General features: G+C 50.6%; 1 protein-coding gene across 5 annotated transcripts in view; it reads right to left on the bottom strand.

Moving 5' to 3' along the window:
• The window catches only part of LOC134983634 (oocyte zinc finger protein XlCOF22-like), an 81,705-nt gene extending 59,164 nt beyond the window's left edge, over window positions 1-22,541 (bottom strand). The window contains exons 1-3 of one of the 5 annotated variants that reach the window (XM_063949311.1): window positions 22,455-22,541; window positions 16,101-16,248; window positions 15,373-15,555 (exon numbers count right to left, since the gene is read on the bottom strand). In XM_063949311.1, coding sequence (XP_063805381.1) covers window positions 15,373-15,555; window positions 16,101-16,178 — 261 coding nt within the window. In that variant the 5' untranslated portion in view covers window positions 16,179-16,248; window positions 22,455-22,541. The other 4 variants (XM_063949314.1, XM_063949312.1, XM_063949313.1 and 1 more) reach the window with 4 other exon arrangements.
• Between the last annotated feature and the right edge of the window lie 439 nt (window positions 22,542-22,980).

The raw sequence follows: 22,980 nt of genomic DNA, 5'->3' as shown, positions 1-22,980 counted from the left end.
TACTGTATAATGTCCCATTCCCAGCAGTTACCTCTCCAGTCATCACCCAGACACATCCCCTGGTGTTACTGTATAATGCCCCATTCCCAGCAGTCACCTCTCCAGTCATCACCCAGACACATCCCCTGGTGTTACTGTATAATGCCCCATTCCCAGCAGTCACCTCTCCAGTCATCACCCAGACACATCCCCTGGTGTTACTGTATAATGTCCCATTCCCAGCAGTCACCTCTCCAGTCATCACCCAGACACATCCCCTGGTGTTACTGTATAATGTCCCATTCCCAGCAGTCACCTCTCCAGTCATCACCCAGACACATCCCCAGGTGTTACTGTATAATGTCCCATTCCCAGCAGTCACCTCTCCAGTCATCACCCAGACACATCCCCTGGTGTTACTGTATAATGCCCCATTCCCAGCAGTCACCTCTCCAGTCATCACCCAGACACATTCCCTGGTGTTACTGTATAATACCCCATTCCCAGCAGTCACCTCTCCAGTCATCACCCAGACACATCCCCTGGTGTTACTGTATAATGTCCCATTCCCAGCAGTCACCTCTCCAGTCATCACCCAGACACATCCCCTGGTGTTACTGTATAATGTCCCATTCCCAGCAGTCACCTCTCCAGTCATCACCCAGACACATCCCCTGGTGTTACTGTATAATGTCCCATTCCCAGCAGTCACCTCTCCAGTCATCACCCAGACACATCCCCTGGTGTTACTGTATAATGTCCCATTCCCAGCAGTCACCTCTCCAGTCATCACCCAGACACATCTCCTGGTGTTACTGTATAATGCCCCATTCCCAGCAGTCACCTCTCCAGTCATCACCCAGACACATCCCCTGGTGTTACTGTATAATGTCCCATTCCCAGCAGTCACCTCTCCAGTCATCACCCAGACACATCCCCTGGTGTTACTGTATTATGTCCCATTCCCAGCAATCACCTCTCCAGTCACATCCCTGGTGTTACTGTATAATGCCCCATTCCCAGCAGTCACCTCTCCAGTCATCACCCAGACACATCCCCTGGCGTTACTGTATAATGTCCCATTCCCAGCAGTCACCCCTCCAATCATCACCCAGACACATCCCCTGGTCTTACTGTATAATGTCCCATTCCCAGCAGTCACCTCTCCAGTCATCACCCAGACACATCTCCTGGTGTTACTGTATAATGCCCCATTCCCAGCAGTCACCTCTCCAGTCATCACCCAGATACATCCCCCGGTGTTACTGTATAATGTCCCATTCCCAGCAGTCACCTCTCCAGCCATCACCCAGACACATCCCCTGGTGTTACTGTATAATGTCCCATTCCCAGCAGTCACCTCTCCAGTCATCACCCAGACACATCCCCTGGTGTTACTGTATAATGCCCCATTCCCAGCAGTCACCTCTCCAGTCATCACCCTGACACATCCCCTGGTGTTACTGTATAATGTCCCATTCCCAGCAGTCACCTCTCCAGTCATCACCCAGACACATGCCCTGGTGTTACTGTATAATGTCCCATTCACAGCAGTCACCTCTCCAGTCATCACCCAGACACATCCCCAGGTGTTACTGTATAATGTCCCATTCCCAGCAGTCACCTCTCCAGTCATCACCCAGACACATCCCCTGGTGTTACTGTATAATGCCCCATTCCCAGCAGTCACCTCTCCAGTCATCACCCTGACACATCCCCTGGTGTTACTGTATAATGCCCCATTCCCAGCAATCACCTCTCCAGTCATCACCCAGACACATTCCCTGGTGTTACTGTATAATGCCCCATTCCCAGCAGTCACCTCTCCAGTCATCACCCTGACACATCCCCTGGTGTTACTGTATAATGCCCCATTCCCAGCAGTCACCTCTCCAGTCATCACCCAGACACATCCCCTGGTGTTACTGTATAATGCCCCATTCCCAGCAGTCACCTCTCCAGTCATCACCCAGACACATCCCCTGGTGTTACTGTATAATGCCCCATTCCCAGCAGTCACCTCTCCAGTCACATCCCCTGGTGTTACTGTATAATGCCCCATTCCCAGCAGTCACCTCTCCAGTCATCACCCAGACACATCCCCTGGTGTTACTGTATAATGTCCCATTCCCAGCAGTCACCTCTCCAGTCATCACCCAGACACATCCCCAGGTGTTACTGTATAATGTCCCAATCCCAGCAGTCACCTCTCCAGTCATCACCCAGACACATCCCCTGGTGTTACTGTATAATGCCCCATTCCCAGCAGTCACCTCTCCAGTCATCACCCTGACACATCCCCTGGTGTTACTGTATAATGCCCCATTCCCAGCAGTCACCTCTCCAGTCATCACCCAGACACATTCCCTGGTGTTACTGTATAATGCCCCATTCCCAGCAGTCACCTCTCCAGTCATCACCCTGACACATCCCCTGGTGTTACTGTATAATGCCCCATTCCCAGCAGTCACCTCTCCAGTCATCACCCAGACACATCCCCTGGTGTTACTATATAATGTCCCATTCCCAGCAGTCACCTCTCCAGTCATCACCCAGACACATTCCCTGGTGTTACTGTATAATGCCCCATTCCCAGCAGTCACCTCTCCAGTCATCACCCAGACACATCCCCTGGTGTTACTGTATAATGTCCCATTCCCAGCAGTCACCTCTCCAGTCACATCCCCCGGTGTTACTGTATAATGCCCCATTCCCAGCAGTCACCTCTCCAGTCATCACCCAGACACATCCCCTGGTGTTACTGTATAATGTCCCATTCCCAGCAGTCACCTCTCCAGTCATCACCCAGACACATCCCCTGGTGTTACTGTATAATGTCCCATTCCCAGCAGTCACCTCTCCAGTCATCACCCACACACATCCCCTGGTGTTACTGTATAATGTCCCATTCCCAGCAGTCACCTGTCCAGTCATCACCCACACACATCCCCTGGTGTTACTGTATAATGTCCCATTCCCAGCAGTCACCTCTCCAGTCATCACCCAGACACATCCCCTGGTGTTACTGTATAATGTCCCATTCCCAGCAGTCACCTCTCCAGTCATCACCCAGACACATCCCCTGGTGTTACTGTATAATGCCCCATTCCCAGCAGTCACCTCTCCAGTCACATCCCCTGGTGTTACTGTATAATGCCCCATTCCCAGCAGTCACCTCTCCAGTCATCACCCAGACACATCCCCTGGTGTTACTGTATAATGCCCCATTCCCAGCAGTCACCTCTCCAGTCATCACCCAGACACATTCCCTGGTGTTACTGTATAATGCCCCATTCCCAGCAGTCACCTCTCCAGTCATCACCCAGACACATCACCTGGTGTTACTGTATAATGTCCCATTCCCAGCAGTCACCTCTCCAGTCATCACCCAGACACATCCCCTGGTGTTACTGTATAATGTCCCATTCCCAGCAGTCACCTCTCCAGTCATCACGCAGACACATCCCCTGGTGTTACTGTATAATGTCCCATTCCCAGCAGTCACCTCTCCAGTCATCACCCAGACACATCCCCTGGTGTTACTGTATAATGTCCCATTCCCAGCAGTCACCTCTCCAGTCATCACCCAGACACATCTCCTGGTGTTACTGTATAATGCCCCATTCCCAGCAGTCACCTCTCCAGTCATCACCCAGACACATCCCCTGGTGTTACTGTATAATGTCCCATTCCCAGCAGTCACCTCTCCAGTCATCACCCAGACACATCCCCTGGTGTTACTATATAATGTCCCATTCCCAGCAGTCACCTCTCCAGTCACATCCCCCGGTGTTACTGTATAATGCCCCATTCCCAGCAGTCACCTCTCCAGTCATCACCCAGACACATCCCCTGGTGTTACTGTATAATGTCCCATTCCCAGCAGTCACCTCTCCAGTCATCACCCAGACACATCCCCTGGTCTTACTGTATAATGTCCCATTCCCAGCAGTCACCTCTCCAGTCATCACCCATACACATCTCCTGGTGTTACTGTATAATGCCCCATTCCCAGCAGTCACCTCTCCAGTCATCACCCAGACACATCCCCTGGTGTTACTGTATAATGCCCCATTCCCAGCAGTCACCTCTCCAGTCATCACCCAGATACATCCCCCGGTGTTACTGTATAATGTCCCATTCCCAGCAGTCACCTCTCCAGCCATCACCCAGACACATCCCCTGGTGTTACTGTATAATGTCCCATTCCCAGCAGTCACCTCTCCAGTCATCACCCAGACACATCCCCTGGTGTTACTGTATAATGCCCCATTCCCAGCAGTCACCTCTCCAGTCATCACCCTGACACATCCCCTGGTGTTACTGTATAATGTCCCATTCCCAGCAGTCACCTCTCCAGTCATCACCCAGACACATCCCCTGGTGTTACTGTATAATGTCCCATTCCCAGCAGTCACCTCTCCAGTCATCACCCAGACACATCCCCAGGTGTATAATGTCCCATTCCCAGCAGTCACCTCTCCAGTCATCACCCAGACACATCCCCTGGTGTTACTGTATAATGCCCCATTCCCAGCAGTCACCTCTCCAGTCATCACCCAGACACATTCCCTGGTGTTACTGTATAATGCCCCATTCCCAGCAGTCACCTCTCCAGTCATCACCCTGACACATCCCCTGGTGTTACTGTATAATGTCCCATTCCCAGCAGTCACCTCTCCAGTCATCACCCAGACACATCCCCTGGTGTTACTGTATAATGTCCCATTCCCAGCAGTCACCTCTCCAGTCATCACCCAGACACATCCCCTGGTGTTACTGTATAATGTCCCATTCCCAGCAGTCACCTCTCCAGTCATCACCCAGACACATCCCCTGGTGTTACTGTATAATGCCCCATTCCCAGCAGTCACCTCTCCAGTCACATCCCCTGGTGTTACTGTATAATGCCCCATTCCCAGCAGTCACCTCTCCAGTCATCACCCAGACACATCCCCTGGTGTTACTGTATAATGCCCCATTCCCAGCAGTCACCTCTCCAGTCATCACCCAGACACATTCCCTGGTGTTACTGTATAATGCCCCATTCCCAGCAGTCACCTCTCCAGTCATCACCCAGACACATCACCTGGTGTTACTGTATAATGTCCCATTCCCAGCAGTCACCTCTCCAGTCATCACCCAGACACATCCCCTGGTGTTACTGTATAATGTCCCATTCCCAGCAGTCACCTCTCCAGTCATCACGCAGACACATCCCCTGGTGTTACTGTATAATGTCCCATTCCCAGCAGTCACCTCTCCAGTCATCACCCAGACACATCCCCTGGTGTTACTGTATAATGTCCCATTCCCAGCAGTCACCTCTCCAGTCATCACCCAGACACATCTCCTGGTGTTACTGTATAATGCCCCATTCCCAGCAGTCACCTCTCCAGTCATCACCCAGACACATCCCCTGGTGTTACTGTATAATGTCCCATTCCCAGCAGTCACCTCTCCAGTCATCACCCAGACACATCCCCTGGTGTTACTGTATAATGTCCCATTCCCAGCAGTCACCTCTCCAGTCACATCCCCCGGTGTTACTGTATAATGCCCCATTCCCAGCAGTCACCTCTCCAGTCATCACCCAGACACATCCCCTGGTGTTACTGTATAATGTCCCATTCCCAGCAGTCACCTCTCCAGTCATCACCCAGACACATCCCCTGGTCTTACTGTATAATGTCCCATTCCCAGCAGTCACCTCTCCAGTCATCACCCAGACACATCTCCTGGTGTTACTGTATAATGCCCCATTCCCAGCAGTCACCTCTCCAGTCATCACCCAGACACATCCCCTGGTGTTACTGTATAATGCCCCATTCCCAGCAGTCACCTCTCCAGTCATCACCCAGATACATCCCCCGGTGTTACTGTATAATGTCCCATTCCCAGCAGTCACCTCTCCAGCCATCACCCAGACACATCCCCTGGTGTTACTGTATAATGTCCCATTCCCAGCAGTCACCTCTCCAGTCATCACCCAGACACATCCCCTGGTGTTACTGTATAATGCCCCATTCCCAGCAGTCACCTCTCCAGTCATCACCCTGACACATCCCCTGGTGTTACTGTATAATGTCCCATTCCCAGCAGTCACCTCTCCAGTCATCACCCAGACACATCCCCTGGTGTTACTGTATAATGTCCCATTCCCAGCAGTCACCTCTCCAGTCATCACCCAGACACATCCCCAGGTGTATAATGTCCCATTCCCAGCAGTCACCTCTCCAGTCATCACCCAGACACATCCCCTGGTGTTACTGTATAATGCCCCATTCCCAGCAGTCACCTCTCCAGTCATCACCCAGACACATTCCCTGGTGTTACTGTATAATGCCCCATTCCCAGCAGTCACCTCTCCAGTCATCACCCTGACACATCCCCTGGTGTTACTGTATAATGTCCCATTCCCAGCAGTCACCTCTCCAGTCATCACCCAGACACATCCCCTGGTGTTACTGTATAATGTCCCATTCCCAGCAGTCACCTCTCCAGTCATCACCCAGACACATCCCCTGGTGTTACTGTATAATGTCCCATTCCCAGCAGTCACCTCTCCAGTCATCACCCACACACATCCCCTGGTGTTACTGTATAATGTCCCATTGCCAGCAGTCACCTCTCCAGTCATCACCCAGACACATCCCCTGGTGTTACTGTATAATGTCCCATTCCCAGCAGTTACCTCTCCAGTCATCACCCAGACACATCCCCTGGTGTTACTGTATAATGCCCCATTCCCAGCAGTCACCTCTCCAGTCATCACCCAGACACATCCCCTGGTGTTACTTTATAATGCCCCATTCCCAGCAGTCACCTATCCAGTCATCACCCAGACACATCCCCTGGTGTTACTGTATAATGTCCCATTCCCAGCAGTCACCTCTCCAGTCATCACACAGACACATCCCCTGGTGTTACTGTATAATGCCCCATTCCCAGCAGTCACCTCTCCAGTCACATCCCCTGGTGTTACTGTATAATGCCCCATTCCCAGCAGTCACCTCTCCAGTCATCACCCAGACACATCCCCTGGTGTTACTGTATAATGTCCCATTCCCAGCAGTTACCTCTCCAGTCATCACCCAGACACATCCCCTGGTGTTACTGTATAATGCCCCATTCCCAGCAGTCACCTCTCCAGTCATCACCCAGACACATCCCCTGGTGTTACTGTATAATGCCCCATTCCCAGCAGTCACCTCTCCAGTCATCACCCAGACACATCCCCTGGTGTTACTGTATAATGTCCCATTCCCAGCAGTCACCTCTCCAGTCATCACACAGACACATCCCCTGGTGTTACTGTATAATGCCCCATTCCCAGCAGTCACCTCTCCAGTCACATCCCCTGGTGTTACTGTATAATGCCCCATTCCCAGCAGTCACCTCTCCAGTCATCACCCAGACACATCCCCTGGTGTTACTGTATAATGCCCCATTCCCAGCAGTCACCTCTCCAGTCATCACCCAGACACATTCCCTGGTGTTACTGTATAATGCCCCATTCCCAGCAGTCACCTCTCCAGTCATCACCCAGACACATCCCATGGTGTTACTGTATAATGTCCCATTCCCAGCAGTCACCTCTCCAGTCATCACCCAGACACATCCCCTGGTGTTACTGTATAATGTCCCATTCCCAGCAGTCACCTCTCCAGTCATCACCCAGACACATCCCCTGGTGTTACTGTATAATGTCCCATTCCCAGCAGTCACCTCTCCAGTCACATCCCCCGGTGTTACTGTATAATGCCCCATTCCCAGCAGTCACCTCTCCAGTCATCACCCAGACATATCCCCTGGTGTTACTGTATAATGTCCCATTCCCAGCAGTCACCTCTCCAGTCATCACCCAGACACATCCCCTGGTCTTACTGTATAATGTCCCATTCCCAGCAGTCACCTCTCCAGTCATCACCCAGACACATCCCCTGGTGTTACTGTATAATGTCCCATTACCAGCAGTCACCTCTCCAGTCATCACCCAGACACATCCCCTGGTGTTACTGTATAATGTCCCATTCCCAGCAGTCACCTCTCCAGTCATCACCCAGACACATCCCCTGGTGTTACTGTATAATGTCCCATTCCCAGCAGTCACCTCTCCAGTCATCACCCAGACACATCCCCTGGTGTTACTGTATAATGTCCCATTCCCAGCAGTCACCTCTCCAGTCACATCCCCCGGTGTTACTGTATAATGCCCCATTCCCAGCAGTCACCTCTCCAGTCATCACCCAGACACATCCCCTGGTGTTACTGTATAATGTCCCATTCCCAGCAGTCACCTCTCCAGTCATCACCCAGACACATCCCCTGGTCTTACTGTATAATGTCCCATTCCCAGCAGTCACCTCTCCAGTCATCACCCAGACACATTCCCTGGTGTTACTGTATAATGCCCCATTCCCAGCAGTCACCTCTCCAGTCATCACCCTGACACATCCCCTGGTGTTACTGTATAATGTCCCATTCCCAGCAGTCACCTCTCCAGTCATCACCCAGACACATCCCCTGGTGTTACTGTATAATGTCCCATTCCCAGCAGTCACCTCTCCAGTCATCACCCAGACACATCCCCTGGTGTTACTGTATAATGTCCCATTCCCAGCAGTCACCTCTCCAGTCATCACCCACACACATCCCCTGGTGTTACTGTATAATGTCCCATTGCCAGCAGTCACCTCTCCAGTCATCACCCAGACACATCCCCTGGTGTTACTGTATAATGTCCCATTCCCAGCAGTTACCTCTCCAGTCATCACCCAGACACATCCCCTGGTGTTACTGTATAATGCCCCATTCCCAGCAGTCACCTCTCCAGTCATCACCCAGACACATCCCCTGGTGTTACTTTATAATGCCCCATTCCCAGCAGTCACCTATCCAGTCATCACCCAGACACATCCCCTGGTGTTACTGTATAATGTCCCATTCCCAGCAGTCACCTCTCCAGTCATCACACAGACACATCCCCTGGTGTTACTGTATAATGCCCCATTCCCAGCAGTCACCTCTCCAGTCACATCCCCTGGTGTTACTGTATAATGCCCCATTCCCAGCAGTCACCTCTCCAGTCATCACCCAGACACATCCCCTGGTGTTACTGTATAATGTCCCATTCCCAGCAGTTACCTCTCCAGTCATCACCCAGACACATCCCCTGGTGTTACTGTATAATGCCCCATTCCCAGCAGTCACCTCTCCAGTCATCACCCAGACACATCCCCTGGTGTTACTGTATAATGCCCCATTCCCAGCAGTCACCTCTCCAGTCATCACCCAGACACATCCCCTGGTGTTACTGTATAATGTCCCATTCCCAGCAGTCACCTCTCCAGTCATCACCCAGACACATCCCCAGGTGTATAATGTCCCATTCCCAGCAGTCACCTCTCCAGTCATCACCCAGACACATCCCCTGGTGTTACTGTATAATGCCCCATTCCCAGCAGTCACCTCTCCAGTCATCACCCAGACACATTCCCTGGTGTTACTGTATAATGCCCCATTCCCAGCAGTCACCTCTCCAGTCATCACCCTGACACATCCCCTGGTGTTACTGTATAATGCCCCATTTCCAGCAGTCACCTCTCCAGTCATCACCCAGACACATCCCCTGGTGTTACTGTATAATGTCCCATTCCCAGCAGTCACCTCTCCAGTCACATCCCCCGGTGTTACTGTATAATGCCCCATTCCCAGCAGTCACCTCTCCAGTCATCACCCAGACACATCCCCTGGTGTTACTGTATAATGTCCCATTCCCAGCAGTCACCTCTCCAGTCATCACACAGACACATCCCCTGGTGTTACTGTATAATGCCCCATTCCCAGCAGTCACCTCTCCAGTCACATCCCCTGGTGTTACTGTATAATGCCCCATTCCCAGCAGTCACCTCTCCAGTCATCACCCAGACACATCCCCTGGTGTTACTGTATAATGTCCCATTCCCAGCAGTTACCTCTCCAGTCATCACCCAGACACATCCCCTGGTGTTACTGTATAATGCCCCATTCCCAGCAGTCACCTCTCCAGTCATCACCCAGACACATCCCCTGGTGTTACTGTATAATGCCCCATTCCCAGCAGTCACCTCTCCAGTCATCACCCTGACACATCCCCTGGTGTTACTGTATAATGTCCCATTCCCAGCAGTCACCTCTCCAGTCATCACCCAGACACATCCCCTGGTGTTACTGTATAATGTCCCATTCCCAGCAGTCACCTCTCCAGTCATCACCCAGACACATCCCCAGGTGTATAATGTCCCATTCCCAGCAGTCACCTCTCCAGTCATCACCCAGACACATCCCCTGGTGTTACTGTATAATGCCCCATTCCCAGCAGTCACCTCTCCAGTCATCACCCAGACACATTCCCTGGTGTTACTGTATAATGCCCCATTCCCAGCAGTCACCTCTCCAGTCATCACCCTGACACATCCCCTGGTGTTACTGTATAATGCCCCATTTCCAGCAGTCACCTCTCCAGTCATCACCCAGACACATCCCCTGGTGTTACTGTATAATGTCCCATTCCCAGCAGTCACCTCTCCAGTCACATCCCCCGGTGTTACTGTATAATGCCCCATTCCCAGCAGTCACCTCTCCAGTCATCACCCAGACACATCCCCTGGTGTTACTGTATAATGTCCCATTCCCAGCAGTCACCTCTCCAGTCATCACACAGACACATCCCCTGGTGTTACTGTATAATGCCCCATTCCCAGCAGTCACCTCTCCAGTCACATCCCCTGGTGTTACTGTATAATGCCCCATTCCCAGCAGTCACCTCTCCAGTCATCACCCAGACACATCCCCTGGTGTTACTGTATAATGTCCCATTCCCAGCAGTTACCTCTCCAGTCATCACCCAGACACATCCCCTGGTGTTACTGTATAATGCCCCATTCCCAGCAGTCACCTCTCCAGTCATCACCCAGACACATCCCCTGGTGTTACTGTATAATGCCCCATTCCCAGCAGTCACCTCTCCAGTCATCACCCAGACACATCCCCTGGTGTTACTGTATAATGTCCCATTCCCAGCAGTCACCTCTCCAGTCATCACACAGACACATCCCCTGGTGTTACTGTATAATGCCCCATTCCCAGCAGTCACCTCTCCAGTCACATCCCCTGGTGTTACTGTATAATGCCCCATTCCCAGCAGTCACCTCTCCAGTCATCACCCAGACACATCCCCTGGTGTTACTGTATAATGCCCCATTCCCAGCAGTCACCTCTCCAGTCATCACCCAGACACATCCCCTGGTGTTACTGTATAATGTCCCATTCCCAGCAGTCACCTCTCCAGTCACATCCCCCGGTGTTACTGTATAATGCCCCATTCCCAGCAGTCACCTCTCCAGTCATCACCCAGACATATCCCCTGGTGTTACTGTATAATGTCCCATTCCCAGCAGTCACCTCTCCAGTCATCACCCAGACACATCCCCTGGTCTTACTGTATAATGTCCCATTCCCAGCAGTCACCTCTCCAGTCATCACCCAGACACATCCCCTGGTGTTACTGTATAATGTCCCATTCCCAGCAGTCACCTCTCCAGTCATCACCCAGACACATCCCCTGGTGTTACTGTATAATGTCCCATTCCCAGCAGTCACCTCTCCAGTCATCACCCAGACACATCCCCTGGTGTTACTGTATAATGTCCCATTCCCAGCAGTCACCTCTCCAGTCATCACCCAGACACATCTCCTGGTGTTACTGTATAATGCCCCATTCCCAGCAGTCACCTCTCCAGTCATCACCCAGACACATCCCCTGGTGTTACTGTATAATGTCCCATTCCCAGCAGTCACCTCTCCAGCCATCACCCAGACACATCCCCTGGTGTTACTGTATAATGTCCCATTCCCAGCAGTCACCTCTCCAGTCATCACCCAGACACATCCCCTGGTGTTACTGTATAATGCCCCATTCCCAGCAGTCACCTCTCCAGTCATCACCCTGACACATCCCCTGGTGTTACTGTATAATGTCCCATTCCCAGCAGTCACCTCTCCAGTCATCACCCAGACACATCCCCTGGTGTTACTGTATAATGTCCCATTCCCAGCAGTCACCTCTCCAGTCATCACCCAGACACATCCCCAGGTGTATAATGTCCCATTCCCAGCAGTCACCTCTCCAGTCATCACCCAGACACATCCCCTGGTGTTACTGTATAATGCCCCATTCCCAGCAGTCACCTCTCCAGTCATCACCCAGACACATTCCCTGGTGTTACTGTATAATGCCCCATTCCCAGCAGTCACCTCTCCAGTCATCACCCTGACACATCCCCTGGTGTTACTGTATAATGCCCCATTTCCAGCAGTCACCTCTCCAGTCATCACCCAGACACATCCCCTGGTGTTACTGTATAATGTCCCATTCCCAGCAGTCACCTCTCCAGTCACATCCCCCGGTGTTACTGTATAATGCCCCATTCCCAGCAGTCACCTCTCCAGTCATCACCCAGACACATCCCCTGGTGTTACTGTATAATGTCCCATTCCCAGCAGTCACCTCTCCAGTCATCACCCAGACACATCCCCTGGTCTTACTGTATAATGTCCCATTCCCAGCAGTCACCTCTCCAGTCATCACCCAGACACATCCCCTGGTGTTACTGTATAATGTCCCATTCCCAGCAGTCACCTCTCCAGTCATCACCCAGACACATCCCCAGGTGTATAATGTCCCATTCCCAGCAGTCACCTCTCCAGTCATCACCCAGACACATCCCCTGGTGTTACTGTATAATGTCCCATTCCCAGCAGTCACCTCTCCAGTCATCACCCAGACACATCCCCTGGTGATACTGTATAATGTCCCATTCCCAGCAGTCACCTCTCCAGTCATCACCCACACACATCCCCTGGTGTTACTGTATAATGTCCCATTGCCAGCAGTCACCTCTCCAGTCATCACCCAGACACATCCCCTGGTGTTACTGTATAATGTCCCATTCCCAGCAGTTACCTCTCCAGTCATCACCCAGACACATCCCCTGGTGTTACTGTATAATGCCCCATTCCCAGCAGTCACCTCTCAAGTCATCACCCAGACACATCCCCTGGTGTTACTTTATAATGCCCCATTCCCAGCAGTCACCTATCCAGTCATCACCCAGACACATCCCCTGGTGTTACTGTATAATGTCCCATTCCCAGCAGTCACCTCTCCAGTCATCACACAGACACATCCCCTGGTGTTACTGTATAATGCCCCATTCCCAGCAGTCACCTCTCCAGTCACATCCCCTGGTGTTACTGTATAATGCCCCATTCCCAGCAGTCACCTCTCCAGTCATCACCCAGACACATCCCCTGGTGTTACTGTATAATGTCCCATTCCCAGCAGTTACCTCTCCAGTCATCACCCAGACACATCCCCTGGTGTTACTGTATAATGCCCCATTCCCAGCAGTCACCTCTCCAGTCATCACCCAGACACATCCCCTGGTGTTACTGTATAATGCCCCATTCCCAGCAGTCACCTCTCCAGTCATCACCCAGACACATCCCCTGGTGTTACTGTATAATGTCCCATTCCCAGCAGTCACCTCTCCAGTCATCACACAGACACATCCCCTGGTGTTACTGTATAATGCCCCATTCCCAGCAGTCACCTCTCCAGTCACATCCCCTGGTGTTACTGTATAATGCCCCATTCCCAGCAGTCACCTCTCCAGTCATCACCCAGACACATCCCCTGGTGTTACTGTATAATGCCCCATTCCCAGCAGTCACCTCTCCAGTCATCAAACAGACACATTCCCTGGTGTTACTGTATAATGCCCCATTCCCAGCAGTCACCTCTCCAGTCATCAACCAGACACATCCCCTGGTGTTACTGTATAATGTCCCATTCCCAGCAGTCACCTCTCCAGTCATCACCCAGACACATCCCCTGGTGTTACTGTATAATGTCCCATTCCCAGCAGTCACCTCTCCAGTCATCACCCAGACACATCCCCTGGTGTTACTGTATAATGTCCCATTCCCAGCAGTCACCTCTCCAGTCATCACCCAGACACATCCCCTGGTGTTACTGTATAATGTCCCATTCCCAGCAGTCACCTCTCCAGTCATCACCCAGACACATCTCCTGGTGTTACTGTATAATGCCCCATTCCCAGCAGTCACCTCTCCAGTCATCACCCAGACACATCCCCTGGTGTTACTGTATAATGTCCCATTCCCAGCAGTCACCTCTCCAGTCATCACCCAGACACATCCCCTGGTGTTACTGTATAATGTCCCATTCCCAGCAGTCACCTCTCCAGTCACATCCCCCGGTGTTACTGTATAATGCCCCATTCCCAGCAGTCACCTCTCCAGTCATCACCCAGACACATCCCCTGGTGTTACTGTATAATGTCCCATTCCCAGCAGTCACCTCTCCAGTCATCACCCAGACACATCCCCTGGTCTTACTGTATAATGTCCCATTCCCAGCAGTCACCTCTCCAGTCATCACCCAGACACATCTCCTGGTGTTACTGTATAATGCCCCATTCCCAGCAGTCACCTCTCCAGTCATCACCCAGACACATCCCCTGGTGTTACTGTATAATGCCCCATTCCCAGCAGTCACCTCTCCAGTCATCACCCAGATACATCCCCCGGTGTTACTGTATAATGTCCCATTCCCAGCAGTCACCTCTCCAGCCATCACCCAGACACATCCCCTGGTGTTACTGTATAATGTCCCATTCCCAGCAGTCACCTCTCCAGTCATCACCCAGACACATCCCCTGGTGTTACTGTATAATGCCCCATTCCCAGCAGTCACCTCTCCAGTCATCACCCTGACACATCCCCTGGTGTTACTGTATAATGTCCCATTCCCAGCAGTCACCTCTCCAGTCATCACCCAGACACATCCCCTGGTGTTACTGTATAATGTCCCATTCCCAGCAGTCACCTCTCCAGTCATCACCCAGACACATCCCCTGGTGTTACTGTATAATGTCCCATTCCCAGCAGTCACCTCTCCAGTCACATTCCCCGGTGTTACTGTATAATGCCCCATTCCCAGCAGTCACCTCTCCAGTCATCACCCAGACACATCCCCTGGTGTTACTGTATAATGTCCCATTCCCAGCAGTCACCTCTCCAGTCATCACCCAGACACATCCCCTGGTGTTACTGTATAATGTCCCATTCCCAGCAGTCACCTCTCCAGTCATCACCCAGACACATCCCCTGGTGTTACTGTATAATGTACCATTCCCAGCAGTCACCTCTCCAGACACATCCCCTGGTGTTACTGTATAATGCCCCATTCCCAGCAGTCACCTCTCCAGTCATCACCCAGACACATCCCCTTGTGTTACTGTATAATGTCCCATTCCCAGCAGTCACCTCTCCAGTCAGCAGCTGAATGATCTTGTTGGTGAGTTCCAGGATCTTCTGGTCATTGTGCCTGTCATGTATCAGTGAGTGAGGTGAAGGCACCGGGATGGGGCTCTGGGTCCTGCTTAATCCTCCTGACAAACGTTTGCTGTGTGAGACACGCTCACCTGATTTATTGACAATTGAATAATTCTGTGTATTAAAAAAAAAACATTAAAGATATTGCTATGTATATACTTGATTTTAGAAATGTTAGTAATGAGGTAAGAGTGATGTCACTGTGACTCTCCCAGACTCCCTCACCTCCCCAGTCAGGTCTCTGTGTTAGTAATAGAGATAAAAGTAATGTCACTGTGACACTCCCAGACCCTCTCCCCTCCCCAGTCAGGTCCCTATGTTAGTGATAGAGATAAGAGTGACGTGAATGTGACACTCCCAGAATCCCTCACCTCCCCAGTCAGGTCCTTGTGTTAGTAATAGAGATGAGTGACATGACTGTGACTCTCCCAGACTCCCTCACCTCTCCAGTCAGGTCCCTGTGTTTGTAATAGAGATAACAGTGACATCACTGTGACACTTCCAGACTCCCTCACCTCCCCAGTCAGGTCCCTGTATTAGTAATACAGATAAGAGATGTCAGTGTGACACTCCCAGACTCCCTCACCTCACCAGTCAGGTCCCTGTGTTAGTAATAGAGATAAAAGTGATGTCACTGTGACATTCCCAGACTCCCTCACCTCCCCAGTCAGCAGGTAGACGATCTCCAGGGTGAGGTTTAATATTGTCGCAGGCACGTGACTCCTGTCCTTGTCCATACTCAATTAACCCAGTCATGTGCTATATGCTGGACTCTCCAATATAGATAAGATTAGTCTTCAGCAAAATCTAGAAGGAAAATAGTTACCCAAAACCAAATTACAGAAATTATATATATATATATATATATATATATATATATATATATATATATATAAAATATATATATATATATAAACATTGACGACACAATATTCCTGCAATCATCATTTTCCTGGTGATTAAAATAAGAATTTACTTACCGATAATTCTATTTCTCGTAGTCCGTAGTGGATGCTGGGGACTCCGTAAGGACCATGGGGAATAGCGGCTCCGCAGGAGACTGGGCACATCTAAAGAAAGCTTTAGGACTATCTGGTGTGCACTGGCTCCTCCCCCTATGACCCTCCTCCAAGCCTCAGTTAGGATACTGTGCCCGGACGAGCGTACACAATAAGGAAGGATTTTGAATCCCGGGTAAGACTCATACCAGCCACACCAATCACACTGTACAACTTGTGATCTGAACCCAGTTAACAGCATGATAACAGAGGAGCCTCTAGAAAAGATGGCTCACTACAGCAATAACCTGAATTTTTTTTTTTTTTGGTAACAATAACTATGTACCAGTATTGCAGACAATCCGCACTTGGGATGGGCGCCCAGCATCCACTACGGACTACGAGAAATAGAATTATCGGTAAGTAAATTCTTATTTTTTCTAACGTCCTAAGTGGATGCTGGGGACTCCGTAAGGACCATGGGGATTATACCAAAGCTCCCAAACGGGCGGGAGAGTGCGGATGACTCTGCAGCACCAAATGAGAGAACTCCAGGTCCTCCTCAGCCAAGGTATCAATTTTGTAGAATTTTACAAACGTATTTGCTCCTGACCAAGTAGCTGCTCGGCAAAGTTGTAAAGCCGAGACCCCTCGGGCAGCCGCCCAAGATGAGCCCACCTTCCTTGTGGAGTGGGCATTTACAGATTTTTGTCTGTGGCAGGCCTGCCACAGAATGTGCAAGCTGAATTGTATTACAAATCCAACGAGCAATAGTCTGCTTAGAAGCAGGAGCACCCAGCTTGTTGGGTGCATACAGGATAAACAGCGAGTCAGATTTCCTGACTCCAGCCGTCCTGGAAACATATATTTTCAGGGCCCTGACAACGTCTAGCAACTTGGAGTCCTCCAAGTCCCTAGTAGCCGCAGGCACCACAAAAGGCTGGTTCAGGTGAACGCTGAAACCACCTTAGGGAGAAACTGAGGACGAGTCCTCAATTCCGCCCTGTCCGAATGGAAAATCAGATAAGGGCTTTTACAGGATAAAGCCGCCAATTCTGACACGCGCCTGGCCCAGGCCAGGGCCAACAGCATGACCACTTTCCATGTGAGATATTTTAACTCCACAGATTCAAGTGGTTCAAACCAATGTGACTTTTGGACCCCAAAAACTACATTGAGATCCCAAAGTGCCACTGGAGGCACAAAAGGAGGCTGTATATGCAGTACCCCTTTTACAAAACGTCTGAACTTCAGGAACTGAAGCTAGTTCTTTTTGGAAGAAAATTGACAGAGCCGAAATTTGAACCTTAATGGACCCCAATTTCAGGCCCATAGACACTCTTGTTTGCAGGAAATGTAGGAATCGACCCAGTTGAATTTCCTCCGTCGGGCCTTACTGGCCTCGCTCCACGCAACATATTTTCGCCAAATGCGGTGATAATGTTTTGCGGTTACACCCTTTCTGGCTTTGATCAGGATAGGGATGACTTCATCCAGAATGCCTTTTTTTTTTTTCCTTCAGGATCCGGCGTTCAACCGCCATGCCGTCAAACGCAGCCGCGGAAAGTCTTGGAACAGACAGGGTCCTTGCTGGAGCAGGTCCCTTCTTAGAGGTAGAGGCCACGGATCCTCCGTGAGCATCTCTTGAAGTTCCGGTTACCAAGTCCTTCTTGGCCAATCCGGAGCCACGAATATAGTGCTTACTCCTCTCCATCAATCTCAGTACCTTGGGTATGAGAGGCAGAGGAGGGAACACATATACTGACTGGTACACCCACGGTGTTACCAGAGCGTCTACAGCTATTGCCTGAGTGTCCCTTGACCTGGCGCAATACCTGTCGAGTTTTTCCCAACGGTTTATAATCATGTGGAAGACTTCTGGGTGAAGTCCCCACTCTCCCGGGTGGAAGTCGTGCTGAGGAAGTCTTCTTCCCAGTTGTCCACTCCCGGAATGAATACTGCTGACAGTGCTATCACATGATTTTTCGCCCAGCGAAGAATCCTTGCAGCTTCTGCCATTGCCCTCCTGCTTCTTGTGCCACCCTGTCTGTTTACGTGGGTGACTGCCGTGATGTTGTCCGACTGGATCAACACCGGCTGACCTTGAAGCAGAGGTCTTGCTAAGCTTAGAGCATTGTAAATGGCCCTTAGCTTCAGGATATTTATGTGAAGTGATGTCTCCAGGCTTGACCATAAGCCCTGGATATTCCTTCCCTGTGTGACTGCTCCCCAGCCTCGCAGGCTGGCATCCGTGGTCACCAGGACCCAGTCCTGAATGCCGAATCTGCGGCCCTCTAGAAGATGAGCACTCTGCAACCACCACAGGAGGGATACCCTTGTCCTTGGTGACAGGGTTATCCGCTGATGCATCTGAAGATGCGACCCGGACCATTTGTCCAGCAGGTCCCACTGGAAAGTTCTTGCGTGGAATCTGCCGAATGGGATTGCTTCGTAGGAAGCCACCATTTCTCCCAGAAACCTTGTGCATTGATGCACTGAGACTTGGCTCGGTTTTTAGGAGGTTCCTGACTAGCTCGGATAACTCCCTGGCTTTCTCCTCCGGGAGAAACACCTTTTTCTGGACTGTGTCCAGGATCATCCCTAGGAACAGAAGACGAGTCGTCGGAATCAGCTGCGATTTTGGAATATTGAGAATCCAACCATGCTGCCGCAACACTACCTGAGATAGTGCTACACCGACCTCCAACTGTTCCCTGGATCTTAGCCTTATCAGGGAATCGTCTAAGTAATGGATAACTAAAATTCCCTTCCTTCGAAGGAATATCATCATTTCGGCCATTACCTTGGTAAAGACCCGGGGTGCCGTGGACCATCCCTACGGCAGCGTCTGAACTGATAGTGACAGTTATGTACCATAAACCTGAGGTACCCTTGGTGAGAAAGGTAAATTTTGACATGAAGGTAAGCATCCTTGATGTCCCGAGACATCATGTAGTCCCCTTCTTCCAGGTTCGCAATCACTGCTCTGAGTGACTCAATCTTGAATTTGAACCTCTGTATGTAAGTGTTCAAAGATTTTAGATTTAGAATCGGTCTCACCCAGCCGTCTGGCTTCGGTACCACAATAGTGTGGAATAATACCCCGTTCCCTGTTGCAGGAGGAGTACCTTGATTATCACCTGCTGGGAATACAGCTTGTGAATGGCTTCCAAAACTGTCTCCGTGTCAGAAGGAGACATCGGTAAAGCCGACTTTAGGAAACGGCCAGGGGGAGACGTCTCGAATTCTAATTTGTACCCCTGAGATATCACCTAAAGGATCCAGGGGTCTACTTGCGAGTGAGCCACTGCACGCTGAAATTCATTGAGACGGGCCCCCACCGTGCCTGATTCTGCTTGTAAAGCCCCAGCGTCATACTGAGGGCTTGGCAGAGGCGGGAGAGGGTTTCTGTTCCTGGGAACTGGCTGATTTCTGCAGCCTTTTTCCTCTCCCTCTGTCACGGGGCAAAAATGAGGAACCTTTTGCCCCTTGTCCACGAAAAGACTGCGCCTGATAATACGGCGTCTTCTCATGTTGAGAGGCGACCTGGGGTACAAACGTGGATTTCCCAGCTGTTGCCGTGGCCACCAGGTCTGAAAGACCGACCCCAAATAACTCCTCCCTTCATAAGGCAATACTTCCAAATGCCGTTTGGAATACGCATCACCTGACCCCTGACGTATCCATAACCCTCTACTGGTAGAAATGGACAACGCACTTAGACTTGATGCCAGTCGGCAAATATTCCGCTGTGTATCACGCATATATAGAAATGCATCTTTTAAATGCTCTATAGGCAAAAATATACTGTCCCTATCTAGGGTATCAATATTTTCAGTCAGGGAATCCGACCACGCCAACCCAGCACTGCACATCCAGGCTGAGGCTATTGCTGGTCGCAGTATAACACCAGTATGTGTGTAAATACATTTTAGGATACTCTATCTGCAGGATCCTTAAGGGCGGCCATCTCAGGAGAGGGTAGAGCCCCTACCAGCGTGTGAGCGCTTTATCCCCCCTAGGGGGTGTTTCCCAACGCACCCTAACCTCTGGCGGGAAAGGATATAATGCCAATAACATTTTAGAAATTATCAGTTATCGGGGGAAACCCACGCATCATCACACACCTCATTTAATTTCTCAGATTCAGGAAAACTACAGGTAGTTTTTCCTCACCGAACATAATACCCCTTTTTTGGTGGTACTCGTATTATCAGAAATGTGTAAAACATTTTTCATTGCCTCAATCATGTAACGTGTGGCCCTACTGGAAGTCACATTTGTCTCTTCACCGTCGACACTGGAGTCAGTATCCGTGTCGGCGTCTGTATCTGCCATCTGAGGTAACGGGCACTTTAGAGCCCCTGACGGCCTATGAGACGTCTGGACAGGCACAAGCTGAGTAGCCGGCTGTCTCATGTCAACCACTGTCTTTTATACAGAGCTGACACTGTCACGTAATTTCTTCCAACAGTTCATCCACTCAGGTGTCGACCCCCTAGGGGGTGACATCACTATTACAGGCAATCTGCTCCGTCTCCACATCATTTTCCTCCTCATACATGTCGACACAAACGTACCGACACACAGCACACACACAGGGAATGCTCTGATAGAGGACAGGACCCCACCAGCCCTTTGGGGAGACAGAGGGAGAGTTTGCCAGCACACACCAGAGCGCTATATATATATATAGGGAAACCTTATATAAGTGTTTTTCCCCTTATAGCTGCTGTATCTTTATTACTGCGCTTAATCAGTGCCCCCCCTCTCTTTTTTAACCCTTTCTGTAGTGTAGTGACTGCAGGGGAGAGACAGGGAGCTTCCCTCCAACGGAGCTGTGAGGGAAAATGGCGCCAGTGTGCTGAGGAGATAGGCTCCGCCCCCTTATCGGTGGCCTTATCTCCCGTTTTTCTATGTATTCTGGCAGGGGTTAAATGCATCCATATAGCCCAGGAGCTATATGTGATGCATTTTTTGCCATCCAAGGTGTTTTTTTTTTTTATTGCGTCTCAGGGCGCCCCCCCCCCCCAGCGCCCTGCACCCTCAGTGACCGGAGTGTGAAGTGTGCTGAGAGCAATGGCGCACAGCTGCAGTGTTGTGCGCTACCTTGTTGAAGACAGGGCGTCTTCTGCCGCCGATTTTCCGGACCTCTTCTGCCTTCTGGCTCTGTAAGGGGGCCGGCGGCGCGGCTCTGGGACCCATCCAAGCTGGGCCTGTGATCGTCCCTCTGGAGCTAATGTCCAGTAGCCTAAGAAGCCCAATCCACTCTGCACGCAGGTGAGTTCGCTTCTTCTCCCCTTAGTCCCTCGGTGCAGTGAGCCTGTTGCCAGCAGGTCTCACTGAAAATAAAAAACCTAATCTAAAACTTTCACTAAGAAGCTCAGGAGAGCCCCTAGTGTGCACCCTTCTCGTCGGGCACAGAAATCTAACTGAGGCTTGGAGGAGGGTTATAGGGGGAGGAGCCAGTGCACACCAGATAGTCCTAAAGCTTTCTTTAGATGTGCCCAGTCTCCTGCGGAGCCGCTATTCCCCATGGTCCTTACGGAGTCCCCAGCATCCACTTAGGACGTTAGAGAAATACATTATACATATACTGTAGATCAAAATCTGCGCCACCAATACACATTCTGCTCCACCTGTATTATAACAAGGGCCAACAACCTCCAGTTGTGTTATACTAACCGACACCAGAGCCTGCTTCATCTGCATTATGCTAACCGTACATCAGAGCCTGCTCCACTTGTATAATACTAATCTGACACCATAGGCTGCTGCCCCTGTATTTCATAAACCTGACACTGGAGCCTGCTCCACCTGTATAATACCAGGGTCTGCTCCACCTCTATTATACTATCCAGACACCAGATCCTGCTCCACCTGTATTATACTATCCTTGCATCAGAGCCTGCGCCTCTGTATTATATAACAGAACAAGACACTAATCTTTCAAGATAACAGGACACCAGAGTCTGCTCCACCTGTATTATAACTATTATCTGGCTCCCGGCTCACCCGAAAAGAGATGTTTGTTACACACTACTTCCGGCCTGTGCGTTCCAAGCCTCAATCGCCAGCTAACTTTGGATCTCGGCATTAAGGGGATTGTAGTCCAGAGCTCCGTTAAACGCTTAGTTTTGATAGGGCGTTCGAACTTCAACTCCCAGAATGCATTGCATGTGGTGAAACCGTTACCCAGCATGAGAGCTGCTGGTGATTGCGATGTATATTTAAGTGCTGCCCTCCAGTGGTCTGCATGAGAAATACACTATGTAAAACGTGAACCTGGATCACCGAGTGCATTCACACTGCCATCGTGTGGTCAGATAATGGGAATGCGCTATATAATACATTTCCATCATATTGGCTCGTTGCGCTGACATCTTGTGGTCAAAATGATATCTTCAGCTAATGAGATAGGTAATGACCGCCCTCCTGTGGTCACTTTGGGAGTGACAATAGATAGAACCATACTCGTTTCATTGTTTCCTCGCTCTGCCATCATGTGGTCAGCCTGTGAACTGCAGATGGTTTCATATAT

This window comes from Pseudophryne corroboree (assembly GCF_028390025.1).
Source record: "Pseudophryne corroboree isolate aPseCor3 chromosome 3 unlocalized genomic scaffold, aPseCor3.hap2 SUPER_3_unloc_2, whole genome shotgun sequence".
Taxonomy (NCBI): Eukaryota; Metazoa; Chordata; class Amphibia; order Anura; family Myobatrachidae; genus Pseudophryne; species Pseudophryne corroboree.
Note: the sequence above shows the minus strand (reverse complement) of the source record. Positions and strands in the feature narration are given on the sequence as shown.